This window comes from Notolepis coatsorum (assembly GCF_963971535.1).
Source record: "Notolepis coatsorum genome assembly, chromosome: 11".
In the NCBI taxonomy this organism is placed as follows: Eukaryota; Metazoa; Chordata; class Actinopteri; order Aulopiformes; family Paralepididae; genus Notolepis; species Notolepis coatsorum.
The window spans coordinates 15,037,848-15,064,216 of NC_140175.1; the positions used below are offsets into that span (position 1 = coordinate 15,037,848).

General features: G+C 46.8%; 1 protein-coding gene across 1 annotated transcript in view; it reads left to right on the forward strand.

Moving 5' to 3' along the window:
- mast4 (microtubule associated serine/threonine kinase family member 4) overlaps positions 1 to 15,793 on the forward strand; it is a 275,602-nt gene extending 259,809 nt beyond the window's left edge. Inside the window, 5 exon segments of the mRNA XM_084325402.1 lie at positions 240 to 466; positions 2,316 to 2,438; positions 5,591 to 5,727; positions 7,770 to 7,975; positions 8,523 to 15,793. Coding sequence (XP_084181528.1) covers positions 240 to 466; positions 2,316 to 2,438; positions 5,591 to 5,727; positions 7,770 to 7,975; positions 8,523 to 12,514 — 4,685 coding nt within the window. The 3' untranslated portion in view covers positions 12,515 to 15,793.
- The last annotated feature ends 10,576 nt before the right edge of the window (positions 15,794 to 26,369 follow it).

Here is a 26,369-nt window from a genome sequence, read left to right on the forward strand (position 1 = left end):
GGCTTGTGGGAGGCAAGAAACAGTGTCCGTGACAGGGGAGGGTTGAATTGGATGATACGAAATTGGGATGGGAGAAAATATAGAAAATGGGAGAAAAAGTGGATCAAAAAGAAAAAGGCCTTGAATTTCTTTTTGCAATGTCTGTGGGGGAACCCTGGAGTGAGTGGGTGAATGTGATAAAAGCTGCTATATGAACGCAGTCTTATTTACCGTTTTTACCCTTCTCTTTATGGTTCCAGATATGTTCGGGGCGTCCCCGCTGGCCAGCCCCATATCCCCCTACTCCCTCTCCTCGGACCCCTCCTCCCGAGACTCCTCGCCCAGCCGGGAGTCGCCCCTCTGCGCCGCCTACTGTCGCCAGCCCATCGTCATCCACAGCACCGGCAAGAAGTTCGGCTTCACACTGCGGGCCATCCGGGTGTACGCCTGCGACGGTGACGTCTACACCGTCTACCACATGGTCTGGGTGAGGAGCCGAGCGACGCCAGCCTCCAGTGGAAGATTCAGATTCAGATTCAGATTCAGATTCCTTTATTAAGCCATTTGTGTAAAAACACATTGGTAATTGTTGCAGCGTTACAGTTTATGCATTTTTTCCTTTTTTTTTTTTTTTACAGTAAACGACAAACACCAACACAGACACAGGACAAAAAACAGTGCAGTGGAGGATTAATCAATTAAATACACATATATATATATATATTTACATTTACATTTACATTTAGTCATTTAGCTGACGCTTTTATCCAAAGCGACTTACAAGTTCTGTACGACAAGCCATCAGGAAGGGCACAACTCTATCAGCTGAGCAACAATGTTCATCAAAGTGTTGAGTGCTACAGTGTAGGTTAGTTTATTAGGACAAGTGCATGACAGTATGGTTAGTTAGGGTTAGATTTTTTTTTTTCTTTTTTTTTTTTTTTTTTTTATTCAGATAATGGTTGAAGAAGTGCGTCTTTAGTCGACGGCGAAAGATTGGACGTGATTCGGCTGTCCTAACTGGGGTGGGTAGTTCATTCCACCATTGTGGGGCAAGGACTGAGAATAGGCGACTTCTCTTTGATGACCCTCCCGGAGCTTGGATAGGAGTAGGTCTGAGGCGGCCAGAAGATGCAGAGCGTAGGGGTCTTGAGGGTGTGTAGTTAGAGACCATTGACCGGAGGTAGGCGGGAGCGGTTCCCTTTGCCGCACGGTATGCTAGGTCGAGGGCCTTGAAGCGGATTCGTGCAGCAATGGGGAGCCAGTGCAGGTCCCTAAGAAGTGGGGTGACATGGGCCGACTTCGGTAGGTTTGAGATCAGGCGGGCCGCTGCGTTCTGAATGAGTTGAAGAGGCTTAGTGGCAGTGGCCGGGAGGCCAGCGAGCAGTGCATTGCAGTAGTCGAGGCGGGAGATGACATATATAAAGTGTAGAGTGCAGAGTTCCAGTGAGGACTAGTGCAGTGCAGTCAGTGTCATTGTGCCAGTGTCACTTGGGGGCAGATGGGGGGGGGGGGGGGGGGGGGCGGGGGCCTGAGGCATTGATCAGCCTGGCGGCTGAGGGGAAGAAGCTCAGTCTGTGACGAGCTTTCACAGCCTTTGGGCTCCTCAGCCTTCTCCCAGACTTGGGTCTCTAACTGTATTATCAACTATCGGATTAGATTAGATTAGATTAGATTAAAATGTATTGTCGTCATGCAGCACGAGTACAGTACAACAAAAATATATTTGGCATCCAACCAGAACAGGTGTACAGGTGATTAAACTGGGTATAAAATATATAAATGAGTACTACTGAGTAATAGTGCTAATCCGATGTATGTGCAGAGTTGCAGTATTAATATGTACAGTGATACAGGTATAAAGACACTATGGTAGTAAGTAAGTCATACTGGCCAGCAGCGTAAGAATAGTTAAGGGATATGTACAGAGATAGTATCTACAGATATGTAAAAAGGATTATATGCAGGTATGTACAGAGACAGATGTGGATATATACAGTATATATATATATATATACAGTAATCATAAATATATATATATATATATATGGTATATACAGCATTATTGTACATGCGATCATACAGAGTTATATGGGTTATCTGCAGGTGTATAAGTAGGTATATAGAAGGATTATATGTAGGTATATACAGACGGATATGGATATGGATATATATATGGAGTTATATGGGTAGACTATAGTATGAGTCAGATAGATATGATTACTATAATTACAGTACACACAGTGTATTATGAAGTCTTGAATGAATTCATATATTAGTGTAATGTAATAATAATGTAATAATGACAGTAATTTCCTTCTCGTCCGTCGGGGCAGAACGTGGAGGACGGCGGCCCTGCCCACAAGGCTGGTCTGAAGGCCGGAGACCTGATCACCCACGTGAACGGAGAGTCTGTCCACGGCCTGGTCCACACCGAGGTGGTGGAGCTGCTGCTCAAGGTGAGAGTCTGTCCACGGCCTGGTCCACACCGAGGTGGTGGAGCTGCTGCTCAAGGTGAGAGTCTGTCCACGGCCTGGTCCACACCGAGGTGGTGGAGCTGCTGCTCAAGGTGAGAGTCTGTCCACGGCCTGGTCCACACCGAGGTGGTGGAGCTGCTGCTCAAGGTGAGAGTCTGTCCACGGCCTGGTCCACACCGAGGTGGTGGAGCTGCTGCTCAAGGTGAGCGAGGGTCTTTCTAGGGACGTCCGATATTATCGGCCGATATTGGCATTAAAATGTGATATCGGAAAATATCTATCGGTTTTCAACATTTTTTTTTTTTTTTTTTTTTACATTTCTATAACCTTTATTTACCCAGGCAAGCAAGTAAGAACAAATTCTGGTTTAATTTATTGTCAAAAGTATGCATAATGTTGTGTTAATTCCACAACAAGAGATATGTAAGGGATAATGTATAGCTACGAGGTCATTGTCGCAAAATAATTGACCGACACGGAGTTTAAAATACCGAGCCGCCTCGGCGAGGTGTTTTAAACGTCAGTGAAGGTCAATTATTTTGCGACAATGACCGAGTATAGCTATACATTATCCCGCTTATTACATGGCTAACTTACTAACAATATACCTAATTCATTTTACATCGACTCGCAACACTGGTTCTGGCTCCGCTCGTTGCTCCGCCCTGTCATCGCTGGCAGCTTCCCCAGCAGCCGGCAGTGTCTGATTGCACTGATGTCAGTGGGCTTGATTGCGAACAGCTGCGCACAGCGGTCATTATTGTTCCACAGAGATCCGTTATCGGGTAATATCGGACCTCTGACGCGCGCTATTGACCAATCACAAGCAAGCATTTCGGCGAATGTGAAAACGGCATGTAATAAGTTATGTTAATTACCTGAAATTATTCCGTTTTTTGGGGGGGGAAACCCTGCATATATCGGTATCGGTTGATATCGGTATCGGAAATTAAGAGTTGGACAATATCGGTATATCGGTATCGGTAAACAAGCCAATATCGAGCATCCCTATAACCCTTTCACTACCACACTACAGAAGGTTAACCCTTTACTATCACACACTACAGACGATCAACCGTCTATAGTGTGTGATAGTAAAGGGTTAACCCTTCTGTAGTGTGGTAAGTGAAAGGGTTAACCCTTTGTCGCACGGCAGTGAAATGGTTAACATTATATTATTGTCGCAGTGAAAGGGTTAACCGTTCGGTAGTGTGGCAGTGGAAGGGTTAAGGCAAAATTAGCTTATCGTCTTCTCCGGAGAGAGACGAGAAGATGGATACCGGTTTCCTTCCAGTTTACCGACGTAAACACACATCCGCTACTCTTCTTCTGCAGCGTCTGCTCGCACTATTCTCGAAGTCAACTTCCTGTCTGTTGTTGCTACGCAACTGCAGCGTAGGGGGAAACTGCCCCGCCTGGTACATTGTGTACACTTCATTTAGTGGAGAAACGGATCGTTAAAGCGGCAAATTAAAGACTATCAAGCGGAATTTTCTTCAGTCCTTCACAATGCCAAAGAGCTGCTGTGTTACGCGTTGTACTAATGACAAAAACAGAAATCCAAATCGCAAGTTTTATACCATCACGGAGGAAAAAGTGGCTGGTGGCTAACGTTCGGCTAACTCGCTCTGGTGTTGTGGTCGTGGTAATCAGGGGGAGCTTCTTTGACCCATATCTCGCCTTAGAATCACCAGAAAGGCTTTCGAAATAGTGAAATGCCATGTTGGCCTCAATATTTTCAAAACAAATCGTATGAAAATGTTATGAAATGAACAAGAATGTGATAAAACATGTAATAAAAACGGAGCTCAACGCATGGATTTGATGGTAGGAATCCGTATGGTCCCCCTATACCAAGATGGCGGCGGTCTCGTGACATCAGAGTGTCTTCGAGATAGGGAGCTAATGTTACGTCCACCTGCTATAATCGACCCTAAGGTGATGATTCAACTGCATCGATTGGAAAATGTTAGAATCGATTAGAATCGCAATTTTTATGTGTGCCGTAAGCAGTTTGGCCAAAAATAAAATATCGTCGCTGTCTGATGAATACCTCTTATCTCCAAAAAGTTAACTTTTGAATTCAGGATAAACAGCCTAATTTTCAGATTTGACATCCATAAATGTTTATTAAAGCCATACATTGGGTTTTCAATGTGTTTCATATTATGTCCTAGGGTCATGAAACTGGCTCACATGATTGAAAACCATGTAAACATTCCTTACCAGTAAAGACAATTTAAATAATGGAAATTACCAAATGACCGGAGATAAGTAGTTTTCATACGGCAGCGACGATATGTTTCTCTCCAGTATGCATGCAGTCCGCTTCCATTAATTGTGCTAAGCTAGGCTAACGTGCAGCCAGATAGCTTTCTACTTCTAGGAAACTGGTATCTATCTTCTTGTCTCTTTCTCTGGAGAAGACGGTAGGCTAATTTCCCAAAATGTTAGCGTGTTCCTTTTAAGTCGTGCTGGTTTTAGGCAAAAAAGGACTCTTGTTGGCTTATTGTACATGTAACGGCCATGCGCCAACGACCGAATTCAGTCAGGACCTCGGTTTAACATCTCATCCGAAGGAATGTTGAAGCTTAAATACATAATTTTTTTTTATCCACTTTTTCTCCCATTTTCTATATTTTTCTCCCATCCCAATTTCGTATCATCCAATTCAACCCTCCCCTGTCACGAACGCTGTTTCTTGCCTCCCACAAGCCGGCTGCAATGTGGACTAAGTCATACATAGCACAAGTCCCCTCCGGTACTTGAGGTAACAGCAGTCGCATCTTTTCACCTGCGCAGCTCGATCTCTCAGTGGTGAGGAGTAACGCGTGGGAGGCTCACGCTGCCCCCGACACTTCCTGATTCTACTGCGCAGGCGCACCAACCGACCTGTAGGAGTCGCTTGTCCACAACGCCCGATCCCCACCCATCAGTTTCCCACCCCCTAATACGCCCAATGTGTATTAGTACGGACGACTAGCTAAACTGAAAGCAATGTGGAGCGCTGGGCTCGAACAGGCGAGCCCAGCGTCTCTGCATTTGTGGCGAGCGCATTGCCCAATACGCCACGTAGCCGCCCCTTAAATACATAATTTTGATGGCATCGCGTGACCTTTGCATCTCCTCCACAGAGCGGCAATAAGGTGGCTATCTCTACGACTCCCTTTGAGAACACCTCCATCAAGACGGGTCCCGCCAGGAGGAACAGCTACAGGAGCAAGATGGTGCGACGCACCAAGAAGCCCAAGAAGGAGAAGACTCAAGAAAAGTAGGAGTTTATTTATTTAATTAACCTTTTTTATTTTTACATTTATTTAACCATGCAGGTCAATTAAGAACAAATGTGTAATTACAACGACGGTCTGGTGAGAGGACAAAAGGGCCTCTCGAAGGGTAACAGGGAAAGGGGATTGATTGAATTGATTGATTGATTGACCGTCTTTGTGTTTGTTTGTTTTAGGACTGGGCGATATGATCATATCATGATTATGTCTCTTAGTTTTATGATATTTTTCTTAGGTCTATTTTCGTTTTTAGGTCTATTTTCAGCATGGAACATTTTGTTCTGATTAACTTAAAGGAACATTATGGGAAATGCGCTTATCGTCTTCTCCAGAGTCAGACAAGGAGATGCCGATTTCCTCTCTGTGTTCAGTAGAAAGCTATCCGGCTGCAAGCTAACCTAGCTTAGCACAAATTAATGGAAGCGGATAAGGAACATTAGCCTAGCTTAAGACTCCGGCGAGTGAATGAATGAATGAAAACTTTATTAACAGATTGCAGAATGGGTACAGTACAGTACAGCTCAATACATACAATTCGCTGCTGTCGGGACAAAACCTCATAACTCCAAAAACCCAACTTTTCAGCAGATGAAAAAAACGAACACAGATTTGAGGGTGAATAGAGTTAGGAGGTTTAGACAGATGATCGGTTTAATGCTTTCCCATTGTTTAAACTTTGTAAAACCCACACACACATATGGAGGATGATCTACGGAGTTGAGTTATATAAAAAAAAAATATTTAAAAAATGGAGTTATGAGGTTTTGTCCCGACAGCAGCGAATTGTTAAGGGGATGCAGACCAGAGAAAGACTTTCGTCTTGTTTACATCAGGGTCCCCCATTTTCAATTCATCATAACATATATGACATACACGACATACAGATAGACAGTACTGCTATATCTATACATTTATGACATACCAGATTTGCAAATACAGTACTGTTTGTGATACAAAAAGTTTCCAGAAAAAGAGTGTATATACATTTGATGTAGAAACTGTACATTGGAGGAGGTTGTGTAGGTGGGGGGGGGGACACTGTACACTGTACATTATAAAATAAAATAGAAAAGAGACATGCATACATCACAGAGGTTAGGGAAATAATTTAAACACACAACATCAAACAAACAACCAAATAAAATGACATGGTATGGTATGTAATACATATAGCAGAACAGACAAAGTACAGGCTGGTGTTTTTATCCTAGTAGCTTGTTGTTGTTGCAGAGTATGACCACAAGGTGTAGCTGTGGCTCCTGTGTCTTGAACACGTTGTCCTCTCTGTATTTTCATACAGTAATGTTTGTAAAGTATAATAGCGTCTCTCTTTCTCCCTCTCTTTCTGTCTCTTTCTCTATTTCTGTTTCTTTCTCTGTCTCTCTCTCTCTCTTTCTGTTTCGTTCTCTGTCTCATTATCTCTTTCTCCCTATCTCTCGCTCACTCTCTCTTTCTGTCTCTGTCTCTCTTTCTCTGCCTCTCTCTCTCCCTGTTTCTCTCTCACTTTCTCTTTCTCCCTATTTTCCTCTCCCCCTCTCTATCTCTCACTCTCCCTCTCTCTCTGTATCTCTATCTCCTCTCTCCCCATCTCTCTCTGTCTCTCTCTCCATCTCTCTCTCTGTCTCTCTCTCTGTATCTCTCTCCCCCCCTCCATCTCTCTGTATCTCTCTCTTCGTCTCTCTCTCTGTATCTCTCTCCCCCCCTCCATCTCTCTGTATCTCTCCCCTCCCTCTCCCCCCCCTCTCTCCCTCTCTCCCTTCCTTTCTCTCTCTCTGTCTCTCTCTCCCCCTCCCTCTCCCCCCCCTCTCTCCCCCCCCCCCTCTCTCTCCCCCCATCCCTCTCACTCCCCCCCCCCTCTCTCTCTCTCTCTCTCTCTCTCTCCCTCTCTCCCCCTCTCTCTCTCCCCCATCCCTCTCTTTCCCCCCATCCCTCTCACTCCCCCCCCCCATCTCTCTCCCCCATCCCTCTCACCCCCCCCCTCTCTCTCTCTCTCTCTCTCTCCCCCCCCCCCCTCTCTCTCTCTCAGGAGGCGTTCTGTGTTCAAGCGGTTCGCCATGCAGCCGTCTCCTCTGCTCCACACCAGTCGTAGCTTCTCGTCCCTGAACCGCTCCCTGTCGTCCGGTGAGAGTCTCCCAGGTTCCCCCACTCACAGCCTGTCCCCCCGCTCCCCCACCGCACTCTTCCGCCCGGCGCATCCCGGCGTCTTCAACCAATCAGAATTCAACCAATCAGGTGGGGAATATTTCCTCCGTTCCTCCTCGATGAAGAGTTTTAACAGGGTATCTGCGGGGTGGTGTTAAAAAGTCTTAAATTCATCATTCTCAATTTATAAGGCCTTAAAACGTATTAAAAAGTCTTACATTTCATTTGAACAGGTATTGAATTATTGGGGGGGGGGGGGGGGGGGGGGGGGGGGTGGGGGGGTAGCCTGGTTCTCAGGAGCTTAAATAATATTAAATATATTAAATGTTTTTGTATTCAAGTCGTTGTTTCTTCACAAAGCTACCGGGAGGCTTTGTGTGCGTCTGGCGAGAGCTTGTATGGAACACGCAAACAATTTAATTGGCACAAGTGCAGCCGCCAGTTCAGTGTCTCTTGTGTTTTGTTATTTTTTTGCTAGTATAATCATGAAATTGGTTAAAAAGGTCTTACAAAGTCTTCAATTTAACTCGTTGAAAGTGTCTCTTATTATTAAACAGTTGATTGTCTGCGTTGTAAAACATTTCTCTCCCCTGTTCCTCCTCCTCCTCCTCCTCCTCCTCCTCCCTGTGTTCCTCAGGTGGAAACTCCTCCCAGAGCTCCTCCCCCAGCTCCAGCGCCCCCAACTCCCCCGCCGGCTCCGGCCACATCCGCCCCAGCACCCTCCACGGCCTCGGCCCCAAGCTTACTGGCCAGAGGCTGCGCCAGGGGCGCCGCAAGTCCGCCGGCAGCATCCCCCTCTCCCCGCTGGTCCGCACGCCCTCGCCCACCCCCCCCCAGCCCACCTCCCCCCAGCGCTCCCCCTCCCCCCTGCTCAGCTGCGGCCACCCGCTGAGCACCATCTCCAACAAGGCCTCCTCCCAGGCCTTCCCCGCCGGCGGCGGCGCCAAGATGCACTCGCCCCCCACCATCGTCCGCCACATGGTACGCCCCAAGAGCGCAGAGCCGCCGCGCTCTCCCCTGCTGAAGCGCGTCCAGTCCGAGGAGAAGCTGTCCCCCTCCTACACCGCCTCCTCCGCGGGGGACAAGAAGCACCTGTGTCCCAGGAAGCATAGCCTGGAGGTGACCCAGGAGGAGGCCCAGCAGGGGGGGGACCGGGACTACCAGGCCCTGCGCGGTGTGGAGGAGACGCTGTGCTGCGAACCCCTGGCCGTCGTCGCGCGCGTCAGACCCGCCGAGCAGGGCTGCTTGAAGAGGCCGGACAAGGAGAAGCTGAAGGTGGCGGCGGTGGTGGTCAAGAGGCCGGACTGGTCCGACAGGAGGGAGGCCCTGCAGAAGCAAGATGCCCTGCACGAGTCGTCCGACGCCTCCTCGTCCTTCCTCCTGTGCGGAGACGACCGAGACAACAAGGCCTTTCTGGGCCGAGGTGGCCCCGCCGGCAGATCCCAGAACAGCCCGGAGCCTTCTGGGACCAGCTGCTGTGACGGCGGCGAGGGAGGACTCCGGTCACCCCTGTGTTCCACTCAACTCCCCGACTGGCCGCTGTCCAGGCAGGGCGGCAACAAAGAGGGGTTGAAACCGGACAGGCTGGACTTCAAAGCCGCCAACGTGGAGTTCGGCAGGAAGCGGCAGTCGTTCGAGGAGCGGGAGGAGTGCATGTGCCGGCTGTCTCCCGGCATCATCCACGAGAGCCTCCACTTTGGCTCCAGTACCACCCGGTCCAAGAGTCTCCAGCTCCAGGACTCCTCCGCCCTGTCTCACGAGCACATGATGAAGGGAGGCCTCCTCCTGGGCAGCGCGCACTCCAGCCCCGAAGGTCTGCTGTCCCCCAACAAGATGTACTCCGGGAGGGGGGGGGAGAGTGCCGTGGAGAAGCTCCAGCTCATCTCCGCGGCCGAGAGTCCCAGTCTCAGGAAGACGACCTCGGAGTACAAGCTGGAGGCGCGCCTCGTCTCCTCCCTCAAACCCCTGGAGGGCACCCTGGACATCGGCCTGCTCTCCGGACCCAGGGTCTCCTCCTCCAAGACGACGGACACATGCGTTTCCTCGGTGGGGCCGCCGGTTTGGCTCCCACGGAGTCCCACGGAAAAGCAAACACCCGGCAGCCCCCAGTTCATCAAACCCGCAGAGAAACCCAAGAGCCCCCTGGCACGTTCGCCGAGCCCCGTGCCCGTGTGGTCTCTGAGCAGCGTGGCGCCCTCCAGAGAGCAGCAGCCGAGTAGTTCTACCGCAGAGTTGTTCAAATGCAGTAGCGGCGGTGAGAGGTCACCGGATAGACCCACCGGTCCCTGTGAGCCACAGAGGAGCCCTACTACGTCCAAGGCGGAGGCTTTTACCTTTAGCGGTAAACAGGAGAGCAGGACCGGCGGTGTGAAGGTCAACAACGCGTCCCTGGTTCACGAACACAGGAGTTCCCGCCACGCCTCCTCCTCCCACTTCTCCTGCGGGAAGACGCCCTCCATACGGGAGGTGAGCAACGAGGATCAGGAGGACGAGGCGGAGCAGGAGGACTATCCGCCGTCCCCTACACAGCGGAACGCCGCGGATAGTGGCCCCAAAATGGCGGACTTTCTCATTTCTCCGACTAAGCCGGAGCCGGACAAAAAGACTGAAGATTCTGCACCGGCGGATAGTGGCCCCAAAATGGCGGACTTTCTCATTTCTCCGACTAAGCCGGAGCCGGACAAAAAGACTGAAGATTCTGCACCGGCGGATAGTGGCCCCAAAATGGAGTCCCGGACGACCGCAGCTGCCGCTCAGGTACCGCGGCTAAAACAAAGCAGTCCGTTTTTTCAGAGCGACGAGAAACCAGCCACTGCAGCACAGAGCTCCGGAGTGACCTCTGTTTCACCAGGGAATGCCCAAAATAACACTGTATCTGTGCACTACATCCTGGAGGATCCTCAACACCTTTCAAAACTGTCTTTCCACACTTTCCCTTCACATAGCACAGCGCGGGCCTCTGTCCCAGCATCGGCCTCTGTCCCAACACCGGCCTCTATCTCTGTAGAGGCGAGGAGGGTAAGCGATCCAAAACCACAGGGACAACAGCAATGCGCGGACAAATCCCCGACCGCGGACGAGGAACAACCGAACATTGCCGTCTTCGTCAATGCGGCCGGTCGTGGTACAAGCAGCTTATGCTCCAAGAAGGAAGCCGACATGTGTAACACGGACACGGTCGGAAGTAGTAGCGTGTCCGGGAGGGCAGAACCGAGCCCAAAGACGCAGCAGGTCTTTGGCTGTTTTTCTAGAGGAACCGCGAACGCGACAGCCTCGCCATCGACTGACGGCACCACGCAGGTCCCTCCGAGGGCGAATCAACAGGGGCTGGTCGGCAGGGTAGCGAGCGGCGGCGGCGTAGGAACGCAGAGCAGGGAGGGTTCCACGTCGCCAAAAACAAAGAACAATAGCGGCGTGAAGAACACGGAGCCCAAACAGCCGCCGCTGTCAACAACGTGCCACCCCGAGGTCGAGAAAGCGGCGCTCAAAGCTCCCGAGGCAGAACGTCTAATCTCCAAAAAGCAGATAGCCGACGCCGGCGCCGTCAAAGAGACTAGCGTTGTTCCCGCGACGAAACAGACGACGCCGCCGGCCTCGGGGGGGAGCAGCGCGAACCCACAAGCCGTCGGGGAGACGAAGAGGTCCGAAGGGAAGGTTCCTCCTGATAGCGTGACTCTCGTTATTGTCCCCGTCGTCAAAGGAGGTCCGGATTCGAGGCAGAGGGGGGAGATCTCTAAAGACACTCCACTAGTCTCGGCTCCGGCCGTTAAAGACTCTCAGTTCGCACTAGGCCACGGCTCGGACTCTAAACAGCAGACCCCTCCTCCGGCCCCCGTCGGCGGCAGGCAACGCTCGGACGCGAAACAAAGAGACCCCGTGCCCAAAAATATCACTACAATCGCCCCGGTCAATATAATTAGAGAAAACCCGGACTCGAGACAAAGGTCTCCCCCTACCAAAACTGTAACCTCATCTTCCGCTACTACGAAAGCCTCTCCGACCCTGAAACCAAGTCTGGTGGAGGCGAGACACAAAGACTCCTCCTCCTCGCCCCGAACCCTCTCTTCTTCGACCGCAGCTCCGCTTATTATCAAAGACTCCAGTCCGCCGGACTCCAAATCAAAGGACGCCATCGCTGCGCCCCAGCAGCAGCCCCCCCAGAGGGAGCCTCTCGCCCGGTCGGACATGCCGCCCCGGCCCTCCCCTCCTTTGCCCCCGGTGCCGCCGTCCGTTCCCCCGGCGGCGAGACGAGAAGCCCATCAGCCGCCTACGGGTAGGACGATCGCCGCCGGCGGTGGTGCGGCTCATCAGGAGCCGGCGATCCACGCCGTGTCCAAGGAAAGCCCGAGGTCGGACACTCACAACAAGGGTCCCGGCGGCGCACCCGACTCCAGAGGCTCGGCCTCCGACAAACAACAGTCGTCGTCGTCCTCCGGCCGCAGGGACCCGGCCGAGAGGAAGCGGAGAGAAGCGGCGGCTCAAGAGGCAGCGTCCGCGCAGAGGAGCGCGAGGAGAGAGGCGTCCAAAGCCGCCGCGGCTTCTTCTTCCGCGGCGGCAAAGGACGGCGGCGCGGCAGACAAAGGCAAGCAGCCGAAGGAGTCGCCGCGCAGCTGTGCCAATAAGAGGTAAAAAGAGGGAATTTAGAAAACGCGGAGGCCGACGATAATTGATTTAGAAGAGATCCCGGGGGGCAGTTAAGAGACAGCGAGGCAGAAATGTTTTGTGTTCAAGCGTCATCATGCCTTCTTTTTTTTTTTCATTTGAGAACCGGCGAAGCTGTTACAGTGTTTATTAGAGCGGTAGAGAGGTGTGCTTGTGTGTGTGTGTGTGTGTGCGTGCGTGTTCGAGTGGGTGAGCGTGTGCGTGTGTGCACACTTATCGAGAATACTTATGTCAATATCGTAAAATGTCTAAAAAGGACTGAATGTAGACAATAAATCGCTGATCATCGGTTGTCTTTTTGAAGTTCTCTTTTGAGTGTCAAAAACCTACGTGTAGTGAATGTTTTTGAGTTTTTCTTTTTTTTCCTTTCTGTTTTGACGGCAGAATGCATTGTGCAATCATCACGTCAGGGACGATAGGGAGGAGCCTCGCAAAAGGCCGTACTGTACTGTACTGTACTGTACTGTATAGCCAGGTGCCATTAATGATGTTGCATTGCACTCTTGGTCGTGTAGGCCGGCGTAGAGCGTCTGGGGTTGAAAAACGGACAGACTTCCAACTGCAGTAGACTTAAAAAAACCACGTTGATGATTCCCCCGCCCCCTCCCCTCGCAAAACGGCTGTCCAATGAGAATCCTTGTAGTCATGGCACATGGTCCAGTCGACCAATCAGTAGTCATCGGTGTCCCATAATGTACTAGCACTCTTTAACTAAAGCAGAAGTGAATAGTCACTTTTTTTTTTGTCAAGGGTCATTTTATTTTAATTTTTTTTATGTAGAGGTGGAGTGTGATTTTTGTTTTTGTTTTGGGTAGTGGTACACATACTAAAGGAATGCACTATGTCCTGTGCTTCACAACCTAGAACTTTTAAAGGAAATATATCATGGAATCATCGTATTGGTTCTGGAGTCGTACTTAGCTGACGGGGGCCTTAGATTAATAAAAACCATAAAACTTGCTGTTCTTAGCAAGGATCGCAGGTGTTAACTCACATTCCTCTCGCATGCATCTCTACATTTCTAAACCTTTTGATTTTTTTTATGCAATATGTTTGTAAATATGACAATACTGTAAAAAAAGAAGAAAAAAAAACGATAATAATAATTGGGATACATGGGGCTGAGTGTTGTTTGTTTTATATGTATATATTTTGCAACGTCATGTTTGTATACTTGATGATGATACTTGGGAGTCCCGTTCTGCTTGATAACCCTGGTCTAGAATAAGCTAAAACGTCACGTCTATCTTTACCTGTTTTCGAAAGACGTCCTCTCTCTCTCTGTGACTTTTAACACATTATGACGAATTTCAGAATTTTACTTGAAGAGAGAGAAAAACGGCGCGAGGGGGACAACTGTGCTATTTCTTATAAATGTAGCGTGATATAATAAAAAAAATAAAAAACTGAGGGTGGTCAGTGTTTCCCCCCGAGAATGTGTTCACTGTCAATTATGCCATGATTATATATTACTCGCTTACTATGTTTTGGGAGGAAATGACGCGTGAGATATTCAGACTTTGCGGAGCTTCGCCGTGTTTCGCCGGAAGTCGCGTTTTAGAGCGAGCTTCGCCGCGGAAGTGGTCTTTATTGTTAAAGGGAGCTTATCTTCGGCCGCCGTCGTCCTCTGTTCTGTTTCGTCGCGAACCGGAGGGATATATGCGAGATGACGTGCGGTTTGGTTATCCAAAAAGGGTTTAGTTTCCACGTACATACGGCTAGCGTTAAATACCGGTGGTGGGACGTACCGGGTTGCGGGGGGGGGGGATACCGGTTGACGTCAAAAAAAACGTCCGGGTCCTGAAGTCGTGCCGCCGGTCATGTGGCTAATAATATTTGTATAAAAAAAAATCCAAATAATCTCAATAAAATTAAGATAAGGATCATAATCAACTCATCTTTTTTCTGTGAGAAATCCAGCACTTGGGCTTAAAAGCTGAACATTAGGGTAACGATTTTCTAGGAGAAACCATGAAGGATGACATGGTGTAGTTCACGTCCACGTCGCACTAGACCATACAAATTGATGTTGAAGTGAGATTATTTGATACTATACTATATGTAGATGTCAGAATCACTTCCCTCTACACACACACACACAGTACTCTTAAAAGCTTGCACATATATGTCTCTAATACTGTAGATGCCTTTTAAAATCGCAAACCCTAAATGTCGACCAGAACGTAGGCCTAGATTTCTTTAAATATGTTATGCAGTATTTGCGCTGTATCATGTCGGCTGTATCAAAACGATAACCCCATCTTGCCGTATAGCGAAAGAGGACGAAACTGAATATACTTTATCTAAACCGGTCACAACAATGTAATGTATATAAATGGCATACTGTACCCCACGAATGCAAACTCAAACACACAAGAAATGAGATTGATTGTAGACATTTTTTAATGTTGTCAAAGGATCTGCCATTTTTACTATTCTCAGTTTATTGTGAATGTAACGCTGATGTTTCGGGAGAGAGAGAGAGAGAGAGAGGAGAAATGCACCTTAATGTTGGACAACATTCCCATTCAGTTGGAGGTAAAAAGAGAGGATTGTTGACGGCTGATGGGTCCGATTACGTCCTCCTGCAACACTGAATGCAGATTGAAATTAATTAAAAAAAGATTAAAAAAAATAAACGTATTTGAATGATTAAGAATCTATTTTTTTTCCGCCCCTGAAGATTGACATTTAAATCAAAAAAAAAAGAAAAAAAAAAAGAAAGCACATTCGACATTTGTTTACAAATGCTTCATGGATGTATATTTTGTATATGGTGTTGATTTGCCAAATCTGTGTGCTATGTCACAAACGTAATGTGTGTTGGTAGTAATGTGACTTCCGTCCTCCTCAGCCAGCCATTTGTGGTGTTTTTAATAAGAACATCTGTCTGTGTGGTAAATCAATATGTCTGCTCAGCATCCATCACTCTTCACCCCACCTGTCTCCTCTGTGTCTCCTCTGTGTCTCCTCTGTGTCTCCTCTGTGTCTCCTCTGTGTTCTTCTGTGTCTCCTCTGTGTTCTCTGTTCTTTTTTTCTTTTTTTTCTCTCCTCCGTGTGAAACTAGTATTAGATGAACTTGCTTACTATGGTTTGTCTTTTAGGATCTGTGCAATAAAACAATGTGTTTGAGTTTTGTATTTTGCCCAAGGAAAATCTCTATGGATGTCATAGATGTTGTATATTAAAACAGATATTTATACTTCTAATGTTGCATAATACTGAAAATAAAATGGCATGATAAAATCGACGTTTGATTCTTTATTTCTTTCTTTCTAGACGTGTTGTGAGCAAAAAGAAAGAGTACGGTACTCTATTGTCCAAATCGGCATTTCATTTTTTATCGTATACTATTCTTGAGTATACGCAAAAAGGCATGAGAGGCCGGCCATTAACCGAAAAGTCACTGGTTAACTGACAGGAGGGCGTATTCCAGCTGTGAGCTGGTGGTATTACATCTACGGTGCCCACCATCCTGCCTAAGTGCCCTTGAGCAAGGCACTGCAGGCGACCTTTGCTCTCTGACCTCTCTGATGAAATACATATGTGTGGAGAACTGTGTGTATGTACTGTAACTAGGAGGGATATGAGGACTAACTAGGAATATAGGAATATGAGGACTGTGTATGTAACTAGGAGGGATATGAGGACTATGTGTAACTAGGGGGGATATGAGGACTGTGTGTAACTAGGAGGGATATGAGGACTGTGTGTAACTAGGGGGGATATGAGGACTGTGTGTAACTAGGAGGGATATGAGGACTGTGTGTAACTAGGAGGGATATGAGGACTGTAACTAGGAGGGATATGAGGACTGTGTGTAACTAGGAGGGATATGAGGACTGTGTGTAACTAGGAGGGATATGAGGACTGTGTGTAACTAGGAGGGATATGAGGACTGTGTGTAACTAGGGGGGATATGAGGACTGTGTGTAACTAGGAGGGATATGAGGACTGTGTGTAACTAGGAGGGATATGAGGACTGTGTGTAACTAGGAGGGATATGAGGACTGTGTGTAACTAGGGGGGATATGAGGACTGTGTGTAACTAGGGGGGATATGAGGACTGTGTGTAACTAGGGGGGATATGAGGACTGTGTGTAACTAGGAGGGATATGAGGACTGTGTGTAACTAGGGGGGATATGAGGACTGTGTGTAACTAGGGGGGATATGAGGACTGTGTGTAACTAGGAGGGATATGAGGACTGTATGTGTAACTAGGAGGGATATGAGGACTGTGTGTAACTAGGAGGGATATGAGGACTGTGTGTAACTAGGAGGGATATGAGGACTGTGTGTGTAACTAGGAGGGATATGAGAACTGTACAGATCCAGCTCTTAAAAATCGAACATAACAAAAATAATTGCATAATCCACCGTTGATGGCTTCAGCGCTGTTCCCCTCTCCTCGAGCGAAAATGCAGCTTTCCCAGACACATTGGGAACTTTTCAAAAGCTCTCCCTTTGCTATTTTATCTGTTAGCTTATCCATCTAGACTCAGACACGAGGCTCCCACTCTCTGATCTGATGACAGCACTACGTTACGGTGCTAAAAAGAAAGTGAAAGCAGCCATTTGTTTTGGCAAATTCTTCTGCTCTGTGCGACAATAAATAAATGAATGATGATGATGTGTTATTTAAAACCAAAACTAAGGCATCAGTATGAGTTTAAGACCTGAACATGGTCATGTTTGTTGAATAATAATTAAAAAAAATTATATTAAAAAATATATTGTTTTCCCGATCTTCTGAAAATCATGTGATCGGCCGGGACATCCCTAGTTGCTATGGTGACGAAATAGGGGCCTAGCAGCCAAGGTCAGCCTTCGCTTAGTAGCGCATCTCAGGGAGGAACAAGCCAACATTCCTTTAAGAGATAGCAGGAGACAGTCTTCACGTTCAGTAGACAAAAGTGAGAGCCGTTGCCTAAAGGTAATGAAAGCGAGATAACAAATCTATCAGTTAGACAGTGGTAGATCGCTCTAGTGGGACAGAATAGTTTGGAAAGTGAGCGAGCGAGACGGACCGACATCGAGCAGAGAGCTCCAGCCTCTTCTGAGACGACGACGACTCCAGTACATTTTTGCCCGGATGCATTAATAACGGGGAACGAGATCAGTGTTTCAGTCAGTCAGTCCGGGGGAGGACAGAATTCCACCGAACGAGGGCCTCAACAATAAATAAATAAAACACAACACAGACTTCACAGAAGGGCAGATGAAGGCTGATACCAATCAACAAAAGGCTGATGAACACGACAATCTAACAAGGGATTAGATATGTGTAACTAGGAGGGTTATGAGGACTTTGTATGTGTAACTAGGAGGGATATGAGGACTGTGTGTATGTGTAACTAGGAGGGATATGAGGACTTTGTATGTATAACTAGAAGAGATATGAGGACTGTGTGTATGTGTAACTAGGAGGGATATGAGGACTTTGTATGTGTAACTAGGAGGGATATGAGGACTTTGTATGTGTAACTAGGAGGGATATGAGGACTTTGTATGTGTAACTAGGAGGGATATGAGGACTTTGTATGTGTAACTAGGAGGGATATGAGGACTTTGTATGTGTAACTAGGAGGGATATGAGGACTTTGTATGTGTAACTAGGAGGGATATGAGGACTTTGTATGTGTAACTAGGAGGGATATGAGGACTTTGTATGTGTAACTAGAAGGGATATGAGGACTTTGTGCAACTAGGAGGGATATGACAATTGTGTGTGTGTAATTAGGAGGGATATGCAAAAAGACTCATTTGAATAGCCTTTTTGGAGTTGTAAATCAGAATATTTCTATATATATAATGTTATAATAATTTATAATATATTTTACTTAACTAGATATTTCAATTTAAAGTTCCTATTTCCTTCTCACCAAATCATGTCAGTTGGTGGAGTCCTTCGGCACATGCTGTTCATATGCTTATATTCAGAGTTAATTCTATTGTTTTTTACACTGCTTATTTTACATTTTCTACTACACTATAATTGTATTGCCTGTATTTATGTCTTCTACTATTACCCTGCCCATACCTAATAATAATAATAATTCATTACATTTAGGGATGTTCGATATTGGCTTTTTTACCGATACCGATATACTGATAATATTGTCCAACTCTTAATTTCCGATACCGATATCAACCGATACCGATATATGCAGGGCTCCCCCCCCCCCAAATTGTGGAATTAACACAACATTATGCATACTTTTGACAATAAATAAAATCAGAATTTGTTCTTACTTGCTTACCTGGGTAAATAAAGGTTAAATAAATGTTTAAAAAAATTATAATAAAATAAATTGAAAATTGATACCGATCATTTCCGATATCACATTTTAATGCCAATATCGGTAGGCCGATAATATCGGACATCCCTAATTACATTTATATAGCGCTTTTCTCAGACTCAGACTCAGACAGCTGGAAATGGCCTCCTCCACCACCACCACCACTGGTAGCACCCAACCTTGGGCTACGCAAGTATGCAGGCTCAATGGCTGCCATACACTGGCACACATCACACTACACACAATGGCTGAACGGCTCAGGAAACGGATTGATATAATCCAATTAAGGGGAAGGGATGATTAGGTGGCCTTGATGTCAGAGACCTGATTGGGAATTTGGCCATACCTGTACCTCCCCTCCCCCATGCCGCTATGATGCCTGTATTTCCCCAAGGTAAATACCAGGTCCGGCTAGTTAGCCGCAATGCTAATGCTAATCAATGGGACCACACGCCAATCTGTATGTGAAACCTACAGCGTCTATTTCAGGGATTGTAGACTGGTGCGTGTCAAGCGTCGTCTTTGCATTCATTTTGTGGCTAATTGGACGTATGAAGAACAGCATGGATTGTGCTAAGACTCTTACCTTGTTGTCATGGGAGCATGTCTATGTTCCCCGATTGATTGATTCCAAACTCTTGATTCCAAACTCTAACCTTAACCAACTTCGAAAGAGGGCCTAAGCTTAACCAGTTTGAAACAAGGCGGACATTAATAATTAATAAAATAATAAAAAATTTAATCAATCAATCGGGGAACATAGGACCCAGGGAACATAGGGATGACCCCGTCTACACCAGTGTTGTAGTCGAGTCACTAAATCTCGAGTCCGAGTCAAGTCTAGAGTCCCCTGCAGTGTTCGAGTCCAAGTCCGAGTCACCAAAGAAGAACCCGAGTCTGAGTCAAGTCCCCATTACCACGAGTCCGAGACATCAAGGTTGAGTCACCTCCACTCTGGCAGTCAAAGAGCTGGCGTACAAATAACAAAAGGTCTACATTAAACATAAATGACACAGTGGTCACCATTTCAAAAGGGAGATCATTTACTTTGTGACACAATAGCCAAACAAATGCACTAGCCATCAATACCTTATGCCAAATGATTAGGGCTTATTACAAATAAATATGTATAATAATAACTGTATTTATCAATTAACACATCAGAGTCCTCGTCTGCACCTCCAGAGTCCGAATGCAGTCAATACTCGGGAGTCCAAGTCCGAGTCATCAGTGCTCAAATCCAAGTCGAGTCACGAGTCCTGAAAATCAGTCCAGGACTCGAGTCAGGGTCCTGGACTCGTGTACTGTCTACAACACCGGTTGGCAATATCATTGGTAAGTTGGACATGCGGCTAGGGGTCCAAAACTCAGAACATGGACCGCTGCCAGCAGCTGGAGAACTAACGGCTGCAGAACACGAGAACCGTTAGGAACGTCTGACCACTAAGTGTGTCGTCTGACTCCTAACCACCAAAACCTGCACGGACCACAACATATGACGTATCAAGAATCGAGAGGTTTATTTGTCACATACATACCAGGGCATACAGTGAAATCAGGGGCGTAACTTGCGGGGGGGTCCCCGGAAAATGTCCCCCGCATGATTTCAGAATGCAGTATTTGTCCCCCCATGTTTTCCAAACCGCTGCAACTGCGCAGCCTGGCGGCCAGCACTGTGACTCGCTACTACACAGTTCATTGCCAGTTCCTCAAAGTCATACATAGGGAGCGCTGTCTCGATAATGCAGTGTTATTAAAGCAGCGTGTAGCTGACGCATGAACCAGTTGGAACTGGAAATCCGTTGGTAAAGAAATAGCGGCCTGGAATCATTTTTGGGACGCTCTCGTCTCAATTCGCAGTAAAGGAATATATCTGCGGTTTCCCTGGCGGATGGCGAACAAGCCAGCCGATTCTACTATGAGTCATGACATTTGACATAGTCTATGACATCATACTTAACTTAAACTTGAACATGGAGGCAGTTACAAGAACTATCATAATCCGAGCCCCTGGAGGGTGGTCGAAATCGAATACCTTTTGCGATGTATGCAGGGAACGAATTGAGCTGCCTGTCGCCCATTCTAACGCAGGAGTCCTGGACCCCCGACAGGTAAGGTAAGCGATTTTAGATGTATCACTTTAAGTGTGCGGCTGTTGTCCGAATACTAGTGAATATTGAAAAATAAAGGCATGACATTTAGAGACGTCCCCGTCGTAGCATTCTGGTGCGGGATATGGGTCTCTGTGCGGGGGCGCAACAGCAACAGGTGGGGTAGGCTGGGCAGAGATGTATGCATCAAAACGATTACATTGTTTGTCTCGCATACATTCGATTTATAATGCGAGCACCTGCATTACAATCAAATGACTGATCTGTTATGTGTTATGGACCAGAGTCTCGAGAGGCACTTTATAATAGAAAAAAGACAGTGCAAACATGTATATGTCGCTTACAGTTTATTATGCCTATGCAGCTCGTTTATTTTGACAGAGTTAAAAAAATATCACTAGTATCATTATATTAAATTAGCGGACGTGCAGCTGGACAAGCCCTGGCTCCACGATGACCACTTCTTACAAGAGGCGCCACCGCCTGGGAAAATGCGTATTGCACACCTGGTATTAGAAAAAAAAAATGGGAAGGGGGGGCGCCCCCCCCTGCCCCCCCCCCCCCCCCCCCCCTGCGACGTCACTGACCACGCCCCCTAATATGTCCCCCCCACCGCTGGGACCAAAGTTCCGCCACTGAGTGAAATGCGGGTGGTCATGCCCGCATTGATTGTGCAATAATACAATAATAAAATAGACAGAAAAAACAAAAACAGGTAAGACACAAGATGTGCATGATAAAAAATAGACATGCTAAGTTCCTGAGAAACTGGTTCACTATATACAATATACAATTTTAACTGTCATTATTATACTTAATGTATCTAAACTATACTATGCAATACCTCATTCCTTTAAAGTGACTTTTCCATTATTTAAAGTGACATTTTGTTTTTTTAAATAATATATCATGCCAGTTTAGGGTACCTTATGTATACTGTTTACTTTTACTCTTACTCAAGGCGACGTCCACAATTGCCACATCGTTCCTCGCGAAATTTTGCAGGATCTTTTTCAGCGAAGGAAAAGCCTTCGTATTGACCACCACCAGCTTGTTGCCACTAAGGTCTGCGTAGATGAGTTTGCCGAGATGGACAAACGTGCCGTCAGCGATCGCTGTAATACCGCAGTCGGACAAAACTAGGCTCTGTAGAAGAGGGACATGCGCGAACATCTCTGCGTCGGGATGGGAATCACCCCGTCCTTGAAGTGGCTTCCGGTCAAGCTCATGTACTTGTGGAATAATATATTGATTCCCCAACTCTCATGTAAAGACACCCCCCCTCCCCTCCCCTTTGTCCCCTATCCTGTGTCCCCCCCCCACCCATTTGACCTATCAAATGGGACCCCCCCCCCCCCCCCCTTTAACTATATAGGGCTTCTCCCAACAGCATTCGGGGTCTCTACTGGGTCAATTTCAGCTGATCACCTGGGCGAGAACCTCTGCCATTCTCTCTAAATACTAAATGTATCTGTCTGGTTAATAAACCTTGTTATTAACTGAACCTCGGTTGACTGAGAACGTTCTTCAGGATATCCACAATATCCCACATACTCCAGATTCTTCAGACCCGTGAGGAAGTTGCGTGAGTAGGCGGCGAGGTCACGAAACCGCCACGGGATCATCGTCAGCCACCGCAGGTCGTGCAAGTTCTCGAAAGGTCCTCCCCTCTGTGCATTCGCTATCGTCACGCGTGACGTTCGCGTCCTGCAATCGAGACACTTGAGGCTTGGCACACCTTTTGAACGGCAGCGCACTCCACCTCATGTGGCTGTGGCTGCATGAGGTTCAGACTTTGCAGATGACTCAGGCCCGTCAGCTGGAGCTCACAGCACTGCGGCCCTTTCGCTAACTTACTCCAGCTGCTCCAGCTTGGAGAGAGAGAGCGTTCAGGCAGCTGTCGTTGAACTGCAACGCGACACGGAAGTTACTCTAGTTCACGGACAGGACGCGTGGTCAGAGAGGGCAGGGCGTTGACGTTTGCGTGGCACAGCTTTTCAAATCTGTTCTCGTTCATGGACGAGTTTGGACAGAGAGGTCATCCGGCCGACGGGGACGGTGTCCGGAAGAGAGGCCAAGTGAGATCTAGTGGTGAGGTCAAGCGTCTTCAGGCCAGACGGGCGGTGGAACGGAATGTCCCCAACGTCACCGAAGGGGTGCAACTGGATTCTCAGTTCCTTGACAGTAATGTCACAGAAGGCTTGTAGAGACTGGGCCTTAACACTTTACCCGCCAATCACGTCGTACGACGGGTTTCAAGTTCATGCGAATTCTGCCAATAACGGCGTACGACGTGTTTCAAGTTCATATTTCATATTTTCGTCATGGTATTCATATTTCACTCGTTTATCGTCGCGGGACTCAATACACACACCGTGGATATGGATCCGTTGCCATAACTCAATAATCCACATGATTTGGGCGTATGTTAGTATTATACAAACCGGAACTGGATCGCATCGATCCACATCACATAACTGGGATCTGTTTGCTCCACTCTCATCGCCCAACGGTACGAGGAGACTGACGTGAGTTTCAGCGTTTTTCTTTATCATTTTCGATACAAACTGCTCTGATCTATATATCACCCATACTACATAAATCATTTAACGTCGGTCACGGAATTATAAACACCCTGCAAAGAAGGTGAACATCTCCATAGACTTACAGTACTGGCAGAGAATGGTTTAGGATGATCAAAGTGGTGGCAGAGAATGTGTTAATGGTGGAGGGTTTGCTCTCCTCAAATAGTCCCATCAAGAGGATATTGGTCTGTACCCCCGACAGTCCCGCTATAAGACCACGGAGACGTCGACTTTCGTCGAAGCAGCCAGTGAAGTCCAGACTGTGGAAGCGGCACGACTCGAACGCCTTCGGTTCGACGTCGACGAGGCCGTTGCCTCTGAAGCTGACGCTAAGCCCGCTGACGTTCTTCAGCACTAGTGCCACCTCCTCTGCCGATATCAGCCGGAGATCATTGAACTGTAGGTTGAGAGGGTGGTCATTGTTTTCCAGTTGAACCGCGTCAGACCGCGCAAGGTGTAAATGTCGTTGTCCCCGAGCTTCAGGGTCTCCAGAGACATTCGGGTTCAGGTGAGGGATGAATTTGAAGTCGTCCATTGACGTCTGAGCCATGCGGAGGTGCTTGAGGGCCAGGGGCCCGGTGAAAAATGCTCCACAGCAATAATGTAGACATCAAATAGACAAAGGCATAAAATGAATGAATTGTCATAAATATAGGCAGGCATAAAATGAGGAGGGAATTGACAGCATAAAAGCAGTGCATAAAGTGACTCCCATTTACAGTGCAATAATCATACAAATAGATGTAGAATTAGCTTAAAATAGACAGAATAAAATAGTGCAGTGCAATAAAAATAGCTCATTTGCAGTACAATAATCATAGTGTGGATGTAATGAGTCTTCAGTGGCAGGGTGTATTAAAAGGCTAAGTTGGAGGAGGTACGTTTGCTTACTTTGAAGATATTTAGTGATCTAGCCTCCTTAACCCTGCGACAATACACAGACAGAAGGTTAACCCTTTCACTGCCACACAACAGCAGGTTAACCCTTTCACTGCCACACTACAGAAGGTTAACCCTTTACTATCACACTACCGATGGTAACCTTCGGTAGTGCGGCAGTGAAAGGGCTAATGAGAAATAGATGTTTTGTTTTTTAGAACACAAATCGGGCATTGACCATATTTACTATCTCTAATGATAGACTCCTCCTAGACTCTTGTTTTTTGTGCATTTTCTTCTACTTACCGTGTTCGATCTAAGGAGACGAGCTGAGTCAGTCTGCCAAAGGTTGTGTTAACTTGTACAGCACTGCATGGCAGGTGGTTGGAGCTGAAGTCGAGGATCTTAGCCGCGCCGGGGAGATCAACCGCGTCTGGGACCGTTTGTAAGTCTTGTTCTGAACAATCGTACCCTCCAGCTGTCTGGAAAACAGTGGTGAGCACTTTCTTTTTTTATTGCTGCTCCTTTTTGTTATTTTCAGTTCCAGCTCTAACCAATATAGTCTAATTTAGTTGTTTGTGCCAGATTTAGCCAAGAAGGCCAGTTTCCATCCCTAGTCCCGGACAACAAGTACATATAAAGGAACAGGCATTAGACATAAAAGCAGATTCATAGAATAACAGTTCAAGTAACAAGTCAATATATACTATGTAGACATACATTGGTTCATAGAATAGAAGGAAGTTATAGTAACAATGTCAATATACCACTGTATGTAGACATACATTGATTCATAGAGTAAAAGGAAATTATACTAACAATGTCAATATACGTCGTAGACATAACTTGGTTAATAGACCATAGATAAAAATAGAGTTACAGCATCAATGTCGATACATATAAATTATATATACATTAACACACAAGTCAAATAAATCAGTATCTTACCAGCACAAAGGCAATGAATATACCCTTGATAGAAGGCAAAACAAATACAAATTTTAATTAAAATGATACAAATACAACTCACCATCTTACAAAGTGTCTTGGAAAGTGGAGCGACCACCACATGCAGAGGAGCAGTGACACATAAAACGCCCACAGCGCACGTTGTGCACCTTGATCCCGTCACGGTGACTTGAATCTCGAAGCAAAACAAGCTTATTCTGGACTTTTATATGTGAACGTTGAGATGTGCGGAACGTTGAAGTTGGAATTGAAAAACCAGAAGTGAACTAATGTCGGCTTCGACCACCACCGCTTCTCTCTGTATAACATCGAGCCTTTGTTGTCGGAACGCTGCGTCTCAGTGTCCGGGTCGGGTTGCTCTCTTGGTACTTTCTAAGTAAACCTGCCAACACTGACTTCTCAAAATAATGGAACGTTCCCTCTCGTTGTTTCTTATTATGTGTTTTCGAGACCAACAACACGGCGTACCAGATTCAGTGGTGGAAGAAGTACACACAGTTCCTTCTTTACTTAAGTAAAAGTAGAAATACTCAAGATAAATGAGTACGCTGGTAAAAGTCCTCTGTTCAAATTCTACTTAAAGGGGAACTATCTTATAAATGGCCTTTTTCAGTGTTTAGCATTGTTTCCTAGCTATGTGGACTTATATTAATATGATCTATGTTTCTAATTCTCATATTGGCGCATTCTTCCAATTCTCCTCTCACAATATTCACCCTCACTGAACTGAGTCATTTGAAAATGTGCTGATTTGTGATGTCAGAGAGACTCAGCTGCATGATAATGTGGCAGATGCCACCAGGCCACACAGTGGTTTAGGAGCCCAGCCTCAAAACGTCTCGAGATCTTCAGGTAGAAAAATGCTGTTTTTGAGGACTTGATTAGAAATACAAAACAATGAATTAAAAAAATAAAAAAATTACAGAGGTGTTCCATAAACTCACAGGAATTGTGTAAAAGTGCCCAAATAGTGAAAGA